Consider the following 16,897-nt stretch of genomic DNA (forward strand, 5'->3'; position numbering starts at 1 on the left):
TGCTGGCATATTGAGTGCACCACTTTCACAGCATCAGCTTTTTGGATTTGAAATAGCTCAACTGGAATTCCATCACCTCCACTAGCTTTGTTCGTAGTGATGCTTCCTAAGGCCCACTTGATTTCACATTCCAGGATGTCTGGCTCTAGGTGAGTGATCACACCATCGTGATTATCTGGGTTGTGAAGATCTTTTTTGTACAGTTCTTCTGTGTATTCTTGCTACCTCTTCTTAATATCTTCTGCTTCTGTTAGGTCCATACCATTTCTGTCCTTTATTGAGCCCATCTTTGCATGAAATGTTCCCTTGGAATCTCTAATTTTCTTGAAGAGATATCTGGTCTTTCCCATTCTATTGTTCTCCTCTATTTCTTTGCATTGATAGCTGAGGAAGGCTTTCTTATCTATCCTTGCTATTCCTTGGAACTCTGCATTCAAATGGGTATATCTTTCCTTTTCTCCTTTGCTTTTCACTTTTCTTTTCACAGCTATTTGTAAGGCCTCCTCAGACAGCCATTTTGCTTTTTTGCATTTCTTTTTCTTGAGGATAGTCTTGATCCCTGTCTCCTATAATGTCACAAACCTCTGTACATGGTTCATCAGGCACTCTGTCTATCAGATCTAATCCCTGGAATCTCTTTGTCAGTTCCACTGTATAATCGTAAGAGATTTGATTTAGGTCATACCAGAATGGCCCAGTGATTTTCTCCACTTTCTTCAATTTAAGTCTGAATTTGGCAATTAGGAGTTCATGATCCAAGTCAACTCCTGGCCTTGTTTTTGCTGACTGTACAGAGCTTCTCCATCTTTGGCTGCAAAGAATATAATCACTCTGAGTTCGGTATTAACCATCTGGTGATATCCATGTGTAGAGTCTTCTCTTGTGTTGCTGGAAGAAGGTGTTTGCTATGACCAGTGCATTCTCTTGGCTAAACTCTCTTAGCCTTTGCCCTGTTTCATTCAATACTCCAAGGCCAGATTTGCCTGTTACTCCAGGTGTTTCTTGACTTCCTACTTTTGCATTCCAGTCCAGTATAATGAAAAGGACATCTTTTTTTGGGTGTTAGTTCTAGCAGGTCTTGTAGGTCTTCATAGAACTGTTCAACTTCAGCTTCTTCAGCATTACTGGTCAGAGCATAGACTTGGATTACCATGATATTGATTGGTTTGCCTTGGAAACAAACAGAGATCATTCTGTCATTTTTGAGATTGCATCCAAGTACTGCATTTCAGACTCTTTCATTGACTATGATGGCTACTCCATTTCTTCTAAGGGATTCTTGCCCGCAGTAGTAGATATAATGGTCATCTGAGTTAAATTCACCCATTCCAGTCCATTTTAGTTTGCTGATTCCTAAAATGTCGACTTTCACTCTTGCCATCTCCTGTTTGACCACTTCCAATTTACCTTGATTCATGGACCAGGTTCCTATGCAATATTGCTCTTAACAGCATCAAACCCTGCTTCTATCACCAGTCACAACCACAACTGGGTGTTGTTTTTGCTTTGGCTCTGTCTCTTCGTTCTTTCTGGAGTTATTTCTCCACTGATCTCCAGTAGCATATTGGGCACCTACCAACCCGGGGAATTAATCTTTCAGTGTCCTATCATTTTGCCTTTTCATAGTGTTCATAGGGTTTTCAAGGCAAGAATACTGAGTGGCTTGCCATTCCCTTCTCAAGTGGACATTTTGTCAGAACTTTCCACCATGACCCATCCATCTTGGATGGCCCTACATGGCATGGCTCATAGTTTCATTGAGTTAGACAAGGCTGTGGTCCAAGTGATCAGTTTGGTTAGTTGTCTGTCATTGTGGTTTTCAGTCTGTCTGCCCTCTGATGGAGAAGGATAAGAGGCTTATGGAAGCTTCCTGATGGGAGAGACTGACTGAAGGGGAAACTGGGTTTTGTTCTGATGGGTGGGGCCATGCTCAGTAAAACTTTAATCCAATTTTCTGTTGATGGGTGGAGCTGTGTTCTGTCCCTGCTATTTACCTGGTACCAGACTATGGTGTAGGTAATGAAGATAATGGCGACCTCCTTCAAAAGATCCCATGCATGTCCTGCTACACTCACTGTCCCCAACCCTGCAGCTGGCCACCACTGATCCACACCTCTGCTGGAGACTGCTGTACACTCACAGGCAAGTCTGGGTCAGTCTCTTGTGGGGTCATTGCTCCTTTTTTCTGGGTCCTCGTGCACACAAAGTTCTGTTTGTGTCCTCCAAGAGTCTATTTCCCAGACCTGTGTAAGTTCTGGCAGCTCTATGGTGGGGCTAATGGCGACCTCCTCCAAGAGGGCTTATGCCACACCCAGGTCTGCTGCACCCAGAGCCCCTGCCCCTGCGGCAGGCCACTGCTGACCCGTACATCCACGGGAGAGACCCAGACACAGTTCTGTCTCAGTCTCTGTCAGTCTCTGACTATAGCCTTACTGGTTTCAGTATCAAGCTGAGAGAATATAAGGAGTCTTTTAAAATCACACTTAGATAGGGATACTAAATTCAGCAAAGAAAAATACAAGATAACCAACTTAGTTTAAATTTCAGATAAACAAATGATGGTTTAGTGTAAGTATGTTCCAGTAGGAATTCTGTCTTTCACCTAACAATGTACATTTAAATAGCCAACTGTTCTATCAGTGAAATGAACTTGGTTGAGTTTATTGTGAATGTGAATGATTAATGTTAAGATGCTACAAAGGTAAAAAGAAATTCATTTTTGTTGGCTGATAACGTAATGCTATAGACTGTTTTAATCTGACTGACGTCTGTATTGTGAAAAAGGTATGAGTAGTGAAATGCTGACCCAGAGAAGAATAAAGACATATGTCATTGGTCTTCTTCCCTGGCCCTGGTCATCTGGAGGGGTGCTGAGGTCACATCCCAGGAGCATGAATTCACATGCATTTCTCCATAACACCAAGAGGTCAAATAAAACCACTGATAGTACACAAAGTCTTCAATTCACTCATCCCAGATACTTCCATGGGTGTTTTAGACAGCTCGAGCTGCTATTATGTAGCAAAGCATCATAGACAGGGTAGCTTAAACAACAGAAATTTATTCCTCACTGTTCTGTAGGCTGCAATGTCCAAAATCAAATTGCTGACTGATCCATTTCCTGGTGAGGGTCTTTTTTCCAGTTAACACACAGATGCCTCCTTGTTGTATCTGCACATGGCAGAGAGAGATCATCTCTCATGTCTCTTCTTATTTATAAGGGCACTAATCCCATTCATGAGGGCTCCATCCTCATGACTTAATTACCTCCCAAAGACTCTTCCTCCAAATACTGTCCACTGGAGATGAGAACTGTAACACATAAATTTTGGGAGGAGGCAAATATTCAGTCCATTGCAATGGAGATGTGAATAAAACTACAACTGTATGTCCAGAAAGATCTTAGATGTTAGGAATCATTCTGATAGTAAACAAACCTAGGCATCCTCCAAGGGGGAAAGAAAGGGGGAACTTCTTTGAAATCTGCTTACAATTCACCATAGACACTTTTTATTTTAAGAAACTAATAAAAGTAATATTATTCCACCTTTCAGAGCTGTTTATCACTTGGAATTTCAGTTTGGGTGATTGCACTCTAGTAAATTAGCTGACTGAGAGTCCAAAGATTATATCTGCCTCCAGACAGTCCATTCATCATGCTTAGCATTTGAATTTGAGCACAGCTTTCCCACATATTTGCCAAAATGCCACCAAAGTAATCACAGAAAGCTCCCTGTTTTGATCTACTTAATGCCTTAAATATTGTCAGTGGCTGTGAAATTTAGGTTTATTGGAATATTTTAATAACCCACCAATCTCTTTATCTGAAAGCTTCATATAACCACTCTCTTAGTTCATAAATACTTATTGATTTTAATTTTGCACCAAAAAGGGAGTGGACTTCAGTAGTCCAATATGTACTTACTCAAGAAACCAATGAAAAGTCATAGTATTATCAAGATATAATCATGTAGGAATGAAAAAACCTTTAAATAGTATCAAATATTTATTTACATGGCCAATGAAAAGTTAAAATTATTTGTCTGTAACCCAGACCTTCACACTTTCAATATTATTTTGCAAACAGGCAAATTGTTCAGATAGATTATCCAATTTTGGAAAATCATCATTTAAATTTTGATTGGTAAAACTATCAAAATATGATAATTGTGATCCCAAAAAAATCCAATTGCATAAAATTCAGGCTTGCATGTTTGGAAAGTGAACAAAATTTTCAGGACAAAAGTGCCCAACTAATTGGCTGAGAGGTCCAGATGGGTATGTGGGATCCAAGTCTATCCCAAAGCCATCTGTGGTTTGTACCACCTACTGACCTAGTCATTTTTTACCACCTGGTCCCTATGTGTGCAGTGTCTCCCTGGGCAGTAATTCCTAAAATTCTAGGCAATTAGTGCTCTTTTAGACTCACATGTCCACAAGTATTGGACCTGAATAAAATGGTTATAGAGACCTAGCCTCTGTCTCCCTAAGTGTGGATACAGGGCTGCCTGCCCTTTCTGTACCAATTTGTTTTTTGAAATATTACATTAAACATGGTAATTACTTCACTGTATATGTAAGTCAAACCATTATTCTATACATCTTAAATTTATACAGTGAGATATGTCAATTATATCTCAATAAAACTGGGGGGAAATCTAAGAAATTAAAAAATAAGTAAAACCAAATATGATATTAAAATAGTTAATTCAAATGTTACCTTTTCCAAAATTAATTTTAACTTTGGATTTTCTTTTCTGCTTTCCATTCTTTGTGGGGATGCTTGGACATAATGAATTGGTCTCAGGAGCTTCACCCACGGATGGTTCTTGGTCTCCACCTGCTGTAACCTCTACTTCACTGTCAGAAACTCTACCTTTTTTTACTGCATCAAGCATCTTTTCTCAGACTGATCAAAGTGCCACAGACATAATGTCCATTGACCAGACAGTACTAATCCCACGGATTACTGTCCCCCCTGATGATTATTCTGCCATCAGCCCATTGGTTCCAGAAATTCCACACTTGCCTACAGCTTCAGAAGACCAGTTGAGTACCAGCAGCCAAGATACAATGGACGACTTATATGGAATGGATCTCACTAACACTCCTGCCTCCTCTGAGGCCCCAGTATTCAGTGGGTATGTTTCCAGCCCAGATTATTTCCTGGAGAACATCACTCCTGACCCAGGTTTGCACTACATCACCACCAGTGCCATGACTGTCGCCGCCAGGGGCCGAGAGTTGGTGGTGTTCTTCAGTTTGCGTGTGGCCAACATGCCCTTCTCCACCGACTTGTTTAACAAGAGCTCGCTCGAATATCAAGCTCTGGAGCAGCGATTCACACAGCTGGTGAGTGAACATCGCTTACAATTCTATGTGTCTCCTTTCCTTTTTATTGTTACTTTATAATGTAATCTTTGCTGTCTTGAGCAATGGAATTTGGAAGAGACAGGCTTCTGAGATACCTGTTGCTGACAGCATTCAGCTAGAGTGTTGAGATGGATTTGGATCCAATAGGCAGGAGTTCTATGGTAGACACACGAGGCAGCCACTCGGCTACCTGGGAACAAACTTAGTTTCTAAGACCTTTTCATTATAGTTCCTCTAGATTTCGTTTCCTTGGGAATAATACATAACCACTCAAGAATTGAACTTGGAATTTATAAATAGTATGAGCAGACTTTTCCTAAGTTCATTCTGTTTTCTAGCCATCTGACAAAACGGTTCAAGGCTAGATAAGTCCAGAAGAGATGAGGTCAAGTGTTCAGGTGTAAGAAATCTTTTTTTTTTTTTTTAGTTCCCTTTAGGTTCTTGTGAAACAAACCAGCAAACAAATAAAATGACAAAATGGCTCAGCATCCCAACCACTAACAAAGAAAGTGAGATCATCATCAAAAAGCATATAACTCTGATTATGAAACACCCCCCAAAATGACGTATTTATTTTATTTCTTCATGTACTTTTGTAGAAATACATACACAATGAAAACTGCTAAATTATGAACCTCTCACAGGCATGGATAATTAAATTCAAGTACACAATACCCATCACAAAGATTACCGAATTTCTGAAAATAAGAAAAAAAATATTTGTAAGCTCCATGTAAGTTAAATCACTATGCAAATTAAAACCACATAAAAATCAATTCTTCAAGTGAACTTTAAATAAGACTTGGTGCTATACGCACCTCCCCCAAGTGAGGTGAGTTGATGTTGGGACAATCTCAAGGATCAGAGTCCCAGGGTACCAAGTCCAGGTGTATTAACTAGGATACATCTAGGCTGCCATAATGAAGAGATCAAGAATACAGTAACTTAAATAGAATAAGAGTTTATTTTCTTTCACTTGGTGAATGGGACAACTCTGCTCTACCGAGTCATCCAGGGACTCACATTCCCTCCATCTTATAACTCTGCCAACCCCAAGGCTGTTTACTCACACTCACATCCACAGCTGGGTCACTGGTAATCTCTTTTATTTATTTATTTATTTATTTATTTATTTGAATTGGAGGATATTATTTTGTAATATTGTGATCGTTTCTCCCACATATCAACATGAATCAGCCATAGGTACACATGTGTCCCCCCCATCCTGAACCCTCCTCCCACACCCCTCCCCACACCACCCCTCCAGGCTGCCCCAGAGCACCCGCTTTGGGCGCCCTGCTTCATGCATTGAACTGGCACTGGCCATCTGTTTTACGTATGGCTATGTACATGTTTCGATGCGATTCTCTCAAATCATCCTACACTGTCCTCCCACTGAGTCCAAAAGTCTGCTCGTCATGTTGGTGTCTTCTTTGCTGCCCTGCGTGTAGAATCATTGGTAACTGATACATCTCTGTTTCTACTTGAAGGGAGAAGTGAGAAACCCCAAGGCAAGCAATATCCTAAGCAAGTGATGCCAAAGTTGCCCACACCTCTTTCACTCATATCCAGTTGGTGGGAATTGGTCACATGGCCACACCTTGCTGCAAAGGAGGGTGGGAAATGTGGTCTCTAGGAAGGCAGCCTCAGCCATGAGGAAGAGGAGAATGGATTTGGGGAAAGGGAGCAACTAGTTGTCTGCACACGAGGTGAGGACAGGGAATTCCCACTAGAGGCCAAAACAGTGTTAAGACACAAAGAATGGGTCTAGTCAAAGTACATGGGAGAAAATAGGAGAGAGTAATTCCACACTCTGTATAAAATTTCATTTTATTTTCATAATAACCTTGAGGGGGCAGTTACTGGAGGTGGTACCGTTATGTGGGTTTGGGTCAGAGTCTGGTGGGGTGGAGACGGGAACAAAGGAAAAGTGAGTCTGGGCCAAGCCTGGGAGATTACAGTTTGTATCTGTGTCCTCTCTGGGTTTGTGGGTGTTGGTTCCTGAAGGAGAGGTCCCACTTTCAGAGCCAGGAACAAAGCAGACATCACTGAGTTTCAGATGTTTCTGAAGAGTGATCTCCAGGATGGCTGTGGGGTATTCCCTGGCAGTTCAGGGTTAAGGCTCTGTGTTTCCAGGGTTCAGATCCCTAGTCAGCAAATTAAGATCCCACATGTCATGGGGCGTGGCCAAAAAAAGGGGGATGGTTGTGGGTCTCAACAGGCAGGTGTGGGAATGTGAAGCACAATTCCCTGAAGCATCATTTTGAGATACTTAAATTCTAGCTTGAAAACGGTCCTTAGGGAACCATTTTTCTTCTGCCTCACAATTCAAGTAACAGCACTGAGGTACAACTTAGTAGGTTACGTAGATTGATGAAGTCACATGTCTGCTTAGCAGCAACCTGAGGACTGACATCTAGTCTCCTGATGACCAAGTGCTTCACAGTTTCCACTGCAGGGAATTTTTGGTGACATGAAACACCGTGAATAGACCAATGAGCCCATGTGTATGCTGTTATTTGTTTCAATAGGTCATTTCAAATTTGTTGCTTCCAAACAGATGTTCCATTTACCAGGCATAGGTCAATCTGCTACTGCTCAGTTTGGAACATATTTTTATTTACTTGGATTTTTTTTTTTTTTAATAACTGAACCTGGCATCCCTGAATGGCTGACAGTGTTGACCAGAATTTCTTTTTCAATCCTCTGTTCTCACAATTCATCATGAAGAAAATCACTGCCCATCCATCTCAATACACAGAAAAGTGGAAATACGGGACATAATCACTGCAAACAGATCATTAAGTAGTGATGTTCTGGTCTCACATTAAATCTAAACACAAATATAAAAAGGGAACTGAAATTTATGCCTCAGATAATAAAATGTGAGTATAAGTGGAATTAACAGCAGCTGAGCACTTATAACACCACTAAGAGTAAACCATCTTTTGTTTTTGCAGCTGGTTCCATATTTGCGATCCAATCTTACTGGTTTTAAGCAACTTGAGATACTTAACTTCAGAAACGGGAGCGTGATTGTGAATAGCAAAGTGAGATTTGCTAAATCAGTGCCATATAACCTCACCAAGGCTGTGCGAGGTGTTTTGGAGGATTTTCGTTCCACAGCAGCCCAACAACTTGATCTGGAAATAGATAGCTACTCTCTCGACGTTGAACCAGGTAAAAGAATCCAACCCAGAAAATCGTGGGAGTGTTTTGGTTTTGTTTGTTTGTTTAAGCATGCAGCTCAAGTTCAAGGCCACAAAAATCAACTTATAAAGGCATTTAGCAAAATAATCTTTCGGAAGCTATGAATCAATATAGTAGAAAGGTAGGGCCCCAAGACATGCAAGTTAAGGTTTTCCTTCATTAAAAAGCAAAGAGCAGGCATACCTCTTGCTTCACAATCTGTGTGCTTTAGTTTCCTCACTGAACAAAACTTTTGCTATGCCTAGGAGATGTTTCTTTTTTTTAATGTAACTCACACCTAAGCTAATTTACATCCTTCCAGAAGTCAAAAGCACTTTATCAGTCAACAGCAACCACCTAAGAAACCTTCCAGGCCTGATTAACCATGGTCATCACCTCTTCATGGCATAATTCAGGATGAAACTGATACATTGTCCCAAGGAAAGAAAAAATAATAATTAGACCAAAATTCCAACTCAGAAAAAACCTGTGTGACCATCACCCAAGAGGAAAATTATGTCCCTTTCTCTTTGTATACCCTAGATCAGCTTCCACATGTGCAGGTTAAAACAAAGTAGAGTTAGATGTGGGGAGGGAGGGCGGGGATTAAAGATACAGGGGCTTAGCCTGAAGCTACATAATAGAAAGCAAACATTTGTTCTGATAATAAAGCACAGTGTACCAGTGTAAGACGCTATGTCCAAATTGGGAACTGTTTCCACCATTAGCTTCAAAATTCTGTTTTCTAAACAACTGGAGGAAAATTTTAATTCCCCAGAGTGCAAGGGGGCAAGGCTCCAAATCTACTGGCAAAGCGACCTTCAAGCCAGGTTCAAAGCAAAGCTTCCTAATTGGCCATGAATTAGTGAAGTGGATCTATAACATCCTCCCTGGATTTCCCCAGACTAACAACCAAGGCAGAAAAAGGCCTTGGGCAAAATGCAAACAAAAAGCCTCTGTAGGGAGACACTTATCTTTGACAGAGCAGAACTTTGAGCAACTTGAAGAAAATTGCCTCCTACCTTAGTAAACAGGATTATTAAAAAGACAGAGAGCCCTGAAGGTGCTGAGCCCTGGAGCACTTACCTTTGAACACAAGCAGCTAAGCAAACCTTTTGGACCCCCTAGGAAATCAAAGATCTTCTAAATGCTAGTAAGATACTGCCTCTTTCCCTGAAAACTTCCAGGGGGTCCCTGCCAGTTGAAATCAGACCAATTTTTTCCAGTCAACTGAAAACAGGAACATATATACGGAGAACTTAGCATAAGAGAGGCAAGGACCCAATCCTCTCCCTTCCTTCCTCCCCTGCAGAGCTGACAGACAACAGAGAGACCCATCCAACAATAGGAGAAGATCAAGCGAGGAGCCCTGTTGAGGCAGGGGAAAACTGGGTGCCTCTTAGAAAGAGGGCAAGAAGCTGGTAATGCATTTGCCAGTGATGCACAAGAGACCCTGGTGATGCTGGAAGGAAGCATTGCAGAAAGTCATGACTTTGTAAGACCATGGTCCTGAATCTGTATGCTGATGATGCTGAAAACTCAAGTCTTTGTGCAAGGGTGCCGAATCAAATCTCGGCAACAGAACTTTGGGTGAAATAGAAAAGAATAATGTTACTGCAAAGGGGGTCGCAGCAGTCGCATGCCTCTCAAAATTGCCCCAACCCAGGGTTGGGGGCGGGATTTGGTGAGGCATTTTATAGCAATTGTTCAAGGGCAGGGTTGCTGACAAGGATTGGGTTGTACCCAGCCTACATTCCTCTATTCTGGCTTCAAGAGATCCCCTGATAAGCTTCTGGGGTTTCTTTAATCTGACCTCAGGTGCTCTCTAGAAGAGCTTCTTGAGGTCATCCTACTGTGATCCTCTCTGGAAGGAAGAATGCTAACATCTTCCATTTGTTTCAGATTTTAGTTTTGAAAAGAGCTCAGATACTTTTCTGTGTATCCCTGAAGTAGAACCAGGACCCTGCCCCAAGGCTACACTACTGCTTCCTGACTGCTCCTCCCTCATCTCAGCATCCTCTGCCTCCCCTGATTAGGACCATTTAAACCTGCCCTTTAAAACTCAGGGAAGGTCATGCTGGCTGGAGTCTGTTCCTTACAAACAAGAAACAGGGGATACAGAAATGCTTCCATACCCAGGAGCTCCACGGTGTCCTGCTTTTCACTCCATCTCCACAACTGGAAGCGTGGAGATAGTAACAGTTTTGAGGATCAATCAAAATCATATTTACAATACTTAGCCTAACATTTGACACACCATAGTTGACTAACAAATGTTAGTGGTTAATATGATAGCATCGTCATTAGTAAATGGACTAATAATTTGTGAGATGAACAGGGTACCAGTGTGAAAAATTAAAAGCACCATGACAAGGTATTTGTGTGGAGGGTCAACTGAAATTATTTCACTAATTTCTCATGACCAGTTCTGCTGTGTAGCCTTTCCTCTAAGAAGCCAAGAGCAAGAGAGATGAGACAGTGCGAAGATGGGTTTCAGTCCCTGCATGCTTGCTAAGTCACTGTAGTCATGTCCGATTCTTTGGCAACCCTCTGATTGCATGGAATTCTCCAGGCAAGAATACTAGAGTAGGTTGCCATGCTCTCCTCCAGGGGATCTTCCTGCCCCAGGCATTGAACCCGCATCTCTTATGTCTTCTGCCTTGGCCGGCAGGTTCTTTACTGCTAGTGCCATCTGGTCCTTACTGAAGCCAAATTTATACTGAGTCCTTTAATGGTAGAACAATAGGGGAAGCTAGAGAGCATCGGGCAGCCTGGGACATTGCCTTACTCTGCATCTGGCTAGACCGTTGGATGATTCAGAAGCTCTGAATTTTTGATACATGGGAGACTCATAGAATAATTGAATCAATGGACAGATGGATAGGTGGACAAGGTCTGCCAAGAATGACTACTGTGAGCCAGTCTGGGCATAAACAATGCCTAAACCAGCAGGTTGGAGGACAACAGATTTAGAAAGCCAAAAATTATTTTATAAAAGTTAAAAATGAATAACAAAGAACTTTACGAACTACATAAATCAAAGTGGGTAAATCCAGTATTCAGAAGGGATCCTGTTTATAGTGAGAAGCCACAGTGCCGCCTACCCCCAGAAATGCTCCTCCCACTCAACAGGGAGCTGGACACGGTGAGAGGAGGCTGGGTTTCCTCCTGCCTCGCAGGTTTAGTCATTTCACAGAAAGCAGAGGAAAGTGTTGCCCATGTAACCAGCAACTGATTGAGACTGATTAGACCTTGACCATCTTCTACACACGTGTAATCCAAGACAATCGCCGTTCATTCACCACAGTTACAAACTGTGAACATGTGAAAGTTCCTGCCCAAATGGACGTGCCCAATGGCCAAGGATCATCACCTTACAACAATCTGGGATCAAAGCTATTCCTTTTTCCTTCAAAGACTTTCTAATGAGCACTTTCTGATATGCTTTATTTTGTGGTTCATTCACTCAGTCTTATCTGACTCTTTGTGACCCCATGAACTGCAGCACGCCAGGCCTCCCTGTCCTTCACCATCTCCCAGAGTCTGTTCAAACTCACGTCTATTGAGTCAATGATGCCATCCAGCCATCTCATCCTCTGTTTCCCCTTCTCCTCCCGCCTTTCCCAGCATCAGGGTCTTTTTCAAGGAGTCAGTTCTTCCAATCAGGTGGCCAAAGGATTGGAGTTTCAGCTTCAGCATCAGTCCTTCCAAAGAACATCCAGGACTGATTTCCTTTAGGATGGACTGGTTGGATCTCCTTGCAGTCCAAGGGACTCTCAAGAGTCTTCTCCAACACCACAGTTCAAAAGCATTAATTCTTCAGCACTCAGTTTTTTTATAGTCCAACTCTCACATCCATACATGACTACTGGAAAAACCATATCTTTGAGTAGACAGACCTTTGTTGGCAAAGTAATGTCTGTGCTTTTTAATATGCTATCTAGGTTTGTTATAGCTTTTCTTCCAAGGAGCCAGCATCTTTTAATTTCATGGCCTCAGTTACCATCTGCAGTGATTTTGAAGCCCAACAAAATAAAGTCTGTCACTATTTTCATTTTTTCCCCATTTATTTGCCATGAAGCGGTGAAACTGGATGCCATGATCTTTGTATTTTGAACATTGAGTTTTAAGCCAGCTCTGATATGTTACTCTTAGTTGAAAATTTCTGTGAGTTTGGGAATTGCCGGAGAGTGATCCCACAAAGAAGAAAGTACTTAATTTCCCTTTAAATCCTGTTTCATTGAAACCTGAGGCCTGAATACTGCAGAGAGAATATAGGAATGGAGATGAATGTGGAGAATCCTGGTCCCCTTGGCTGGTCCCGAGCAATGAAGAGGCCTGTGGTGCTTGGTGGTGTGAAAGCTAGGCATTTACAGCTTCCATGAAGACAACCAGCATTGTTAAAGAAACAATTACCAGTGACATTTGTTAAAGATGCAAAGGGAGACTTTATCGCAGGGGTACCATCTTGATGGATGTAGGGAGTCTCACAGTGGAGGAGATTAGACCCATCTCTGAGCACAGGATGGGTTCAGTAGGAATTAGTAGCCAAAGAGCAGAGTGGGTCAGTGAGTGGAAAATTACTAAGAAGGAACATCAGGGGTAAGAAGAGATTCTGGCTAAAACGACCTAAAAGAATTCTTGCTAAAGGCAAACCAGGGTGATCAGACATCACCTGGGAGGGAGCAGAGAATGAGGACCCTGACGATCAGATATGAAAGATGCAAGGTTCTGGCCAAACCATCTTAGCATCATTCCTGCTAAAACTGGACAAGAAAGAGACAAACACAGAAGTCCAAGAGTCAAGGTCAAGTTTGAAAATTTTAGGGGAGCCCGAGTTAGGATCTGGTCAAAGAGAAAACCTTTGTCAGCACCAGAGCTGGAGAGGCAGGACACCAGCCACAGGAGTTTTGGTGGCAGAGGCACAAGGAATTGGAGGGTGGTGGCTGCCAAGGAGAGGGAAGTGGCCCGCCAAGAGAGAGTGGTGCTCGGGGCCCAGCCAGACACAGGCTCACAAACACCCCCACCTCATTCTCACACTATTCACAGCCATTCCAATCCAGGCAGAGATAGCACCAAATTCAAAACACTCACAACCATCGCTTCTGCACAGTTCAGTTCAGTTCAGTCGCTCAGTCGTGTCTGACTCTGCAACCCCATGAGCTGCAGCATGCCAGGCCTCCCTGTCCATCACCAACTCCCGGAGCTCACTCAAACTCATGTCCATCGAGTCGGTGATGCCATCCAACTGTCTCATCCTCTGTCATCCCTTTCACCTCCCACCTTCAATCTTTCCCATCATCAGGGTCTTTTCAAATGAGTCAGCTCTTCACATCAGGTGGCCGAAGTATTGGAGTTTCAGCCTCAACATCAGTCCTTCCAATGAACACCCAGGACTGATTTCCTTTAGGATGGACTGGTTGGATCTCCTTGCTGTCCCAGGGACTCTCAAGAGTCTTTTCCAACACCACAAGATGGACAGGTCATGGTGGAAAGGTCTGACGGAATGTGGTCCACTGGAGAAGGGAATGGCAAACCACTTCAGTATTCTTGCCTTGAGAACCTCATAAACAGTATGAAAAATGCTTTCGCACAGAGTTCATTAATCTCATACTTCTATGAATTCATTAATTTTATAAAACTTCTTGAACTTGAAATGTAAAATGTTGTTCTTAAAACAAAAAGAACACCTGCATACTTATTGTACAGTAAAGTGTTTATAGCGTCAGTTCTCCTATACAATTTTAGTTTGGAGAAATATGCAGAAATTTAGTATTTTGATTATAGAAGAAATGGGTGTCTGGGTTTTAAAACAAATTAAGGGAAAATATGCACATGATTTTCAATAGTTTTCTTCCTATTTCTTTTTTTTTTTTTTAATCTAGAAGATGACAGGTATTTTGCTCCCAGTTTTTCAGCATGACTGGCTGATCCAGATTTTCTGCTTGTGGTGGTGTATCTGAGTGTAAGCCATCAAGGTGATTGACAGGGAAGCTGATTAAAATGTCTTCCTCGTAGACTAAACCAGTGCAACCACCTGATCGTGCTGCCTCTCAGCTCCCTGGACCCCGAGTGAAGATAATTACTTCAGCTTCCTAGAGAACAAGGACTCAGATTCCAATTGACACAGCCTCTGGCTCTGTAGCCGGTATGGTCTTTTCTGGTGTCTAAGGCTTGGCTGATTCTTCGCAGTGCCCATCCCCCAGCACATAGTAAGGGAGCTCACAGATCAAGACACTGCTAATCAAAATCCCAAGTAATATCTAAAAGTCATTTTAGCCAATAGAAGAAGCCTCCCTGATTCAGGCTTGATCTTGCAAGTATTTCCTTGAACTTATTGATGAAAACTCTCCTTGAAAGAGAATTAAAAGGGGAAATCTTGAGGGAGATAAAGGACAGCTCCTGAAAATACCAAACATCAGGAATATATACCTAGCTTTGTCTCTGGGAAAGAATCTCAAGACTCTTCCCTTGGAAAATGGAGAAGGTATCCTACCATTTTAAAGTTTTTCCAACCAGGATGGCCAAATATAGCAAAACTGAGTCACTGGATGTCTTGCCCTTTGGCCCTTTGCTCACTGTTTTCTTGGGAGAAACAGGCAATTAGAACTAGGGCTACAAAACGCTGGACGGTCTCATGCCAGTGTTACCCAGCCCGGGAGCTGCTGGCTTTATTACCCATGCCTCCCACAGCCCTTTTCAAAGAATAGCCTCCATGTGTGAGAAACATACCAGTCAATCAGGTCGTAGTCGCTAAGTCGTGTCTGACTCTTGCAGTCCCATGGATTTTAGCCCATCAGGCTCCTCTGTCCATGGAATTCCCCAGGCAAGAATACTGGAGTGGGTTGCCATATCCCACTCCAGCAGATCCTCCTGATGCAGGAATGAACTCACGTCTCCTGTGTTGCAGACAGATTCTTTACCACTGAGCATTAGATGACAAATACAGTTTAAAGAGGATATGGAAATGGATTTTATTTAAACAGAGGAAAAAAGAAAATGATGAGATCTAAACACAAAACAGAAAATACAATCACTGTATCATATCCATTTTCTATACAATAACTTCTGACTTTATAGAGGTGTAAAATGCCATAAGCAATAGTAAATGGTAACTCAGTCCAAGTTATTATCTTTTAGGAGTCAGCAAAATGTTTCTTAAAATGCCAGTTAGTTAATATTTTAGGCTTTGCAAGTCAATAAAGCAGAAGTAAATGTTTTTCTTAAATTCTCCTGCTTTTTCTATGATCCAAAAGATATTGGCAATTTGATCTCTGGATCCTATTTTTTCTAAATCCAGCTTGAACATCTGGAAGGTCTCAGTTCACTTACTGTTGAAGCCTCACTTGGAGAATTTTGAGCATTATTTTGCTAGCATGTGAGATGAGTGCAATTGTGCAGTAGTTGGAACATTCTTTGGTATTGCCTTTCTTTGGGATTGGAATGAAAACTGACCTCTTCCAGTCCTGCGGCCACTATTGAGTTTTCTAAATTTGCTGGCATATTGAGGGCAGCACTTTCACGGCATCATTTTTAGGATTTGAAATAGCTCAACTGGAATTCCATCACCTCCACTAGCTTTGTTTGTAGTGATGGCCTACTTGACTTCGCATTCCAGGATGTGTGGCTCTAGGTGAGTGATCGCACCATCGTGGTTATCTGGATCATGAAGATCTTTTCTGTATAGTTCTTCTGTCTACTTCTGCTTTATTGACTATTCCAAAGCCTTTGACTGTGTGGATCACAACAAACTGTGGAAACTTTTTAAAGAGGTGGAATACAGACCATCTGTTATGGTCAAATCTGAATGTAGGTCAAGAAGCAATAGTTAGAACCAGATATGGAACAACATACTGGTTCCAAATTGGGAATGGAGTACAACAAGGCTGTATATTGTCACCCTGCTTATTTAACTTATACGCAGAGTACATCATGCGAAATGCTGGGCTGGAGGAAGCACAAACTGGAATCAGGATTGCAGGGAGAAATATCAATAACCTCAGAAGTAGGGTAAGGGAGTCAGAGAAGGTGAGGTTTGAAAAAAGAACAAGACCAACACTTTATGGGAACAGATCACCTTTAACGAGGTGAGAAGGGGCAGCAGTCAGATTAGTGAGGTGCTGCACTAACCCAAGAAAAGAGTATACATAGGCATGTATGTGGAAATCTACTGTCTTAAGGGGGCCTGTTCTTCTCCAAGGTTGTTCAGATTAGTTATCTCTTAAACTGGCTGGGGCAAGGAATGCTGGAGATCCGCCAGAGGCTGGGACCGGTTGGGAGCTGGGCATTTTTCTTTGGGTGAGAGAGTTCTTTGTTTTGCATAGAATGGTGGGGA

At 42.1% G+C, this 16,897-nt stretch overlaps 1 protein-coding gene across 1 annotated transcript in view; it reads left to right on the top strand.

The window, feature by feature from the left end:
* Positions 1-16,897, top strand: part of IMPG1 (interphotoreceptor matrix proteoglycan 1) — a 167,134-nt gene that overhangs the window by 127,477 nt on the left and 22,760 nt on the right. Inside the window, 2 exon segments of the mRNA XM_070480762.1 lie at positions 4,808-5,352; positions 8,334-8,553. Of these exon segments, the coding sequence (XP_070336863.1) occupies positions 4,808-5,352; positions 8,334-8,553 (765 nt within the window).

The sequence above is a fragment of the Odocoileus virginianus genome, chromosome 19 (assembly GCF_023699985.2).
Source record: "Odocoileus virginianus isolate 20LAN1187 ecotype Illinois chromosome 19, Ovbor_1.2, whole genome shotgun sequence".
Classification (NCBI taxonomy): Eukaryota; Metazoa; Chordata; class Mammalia; order Artiodactyla; family Cervidae; genus Odocoileus; species Odocoileus virginianus.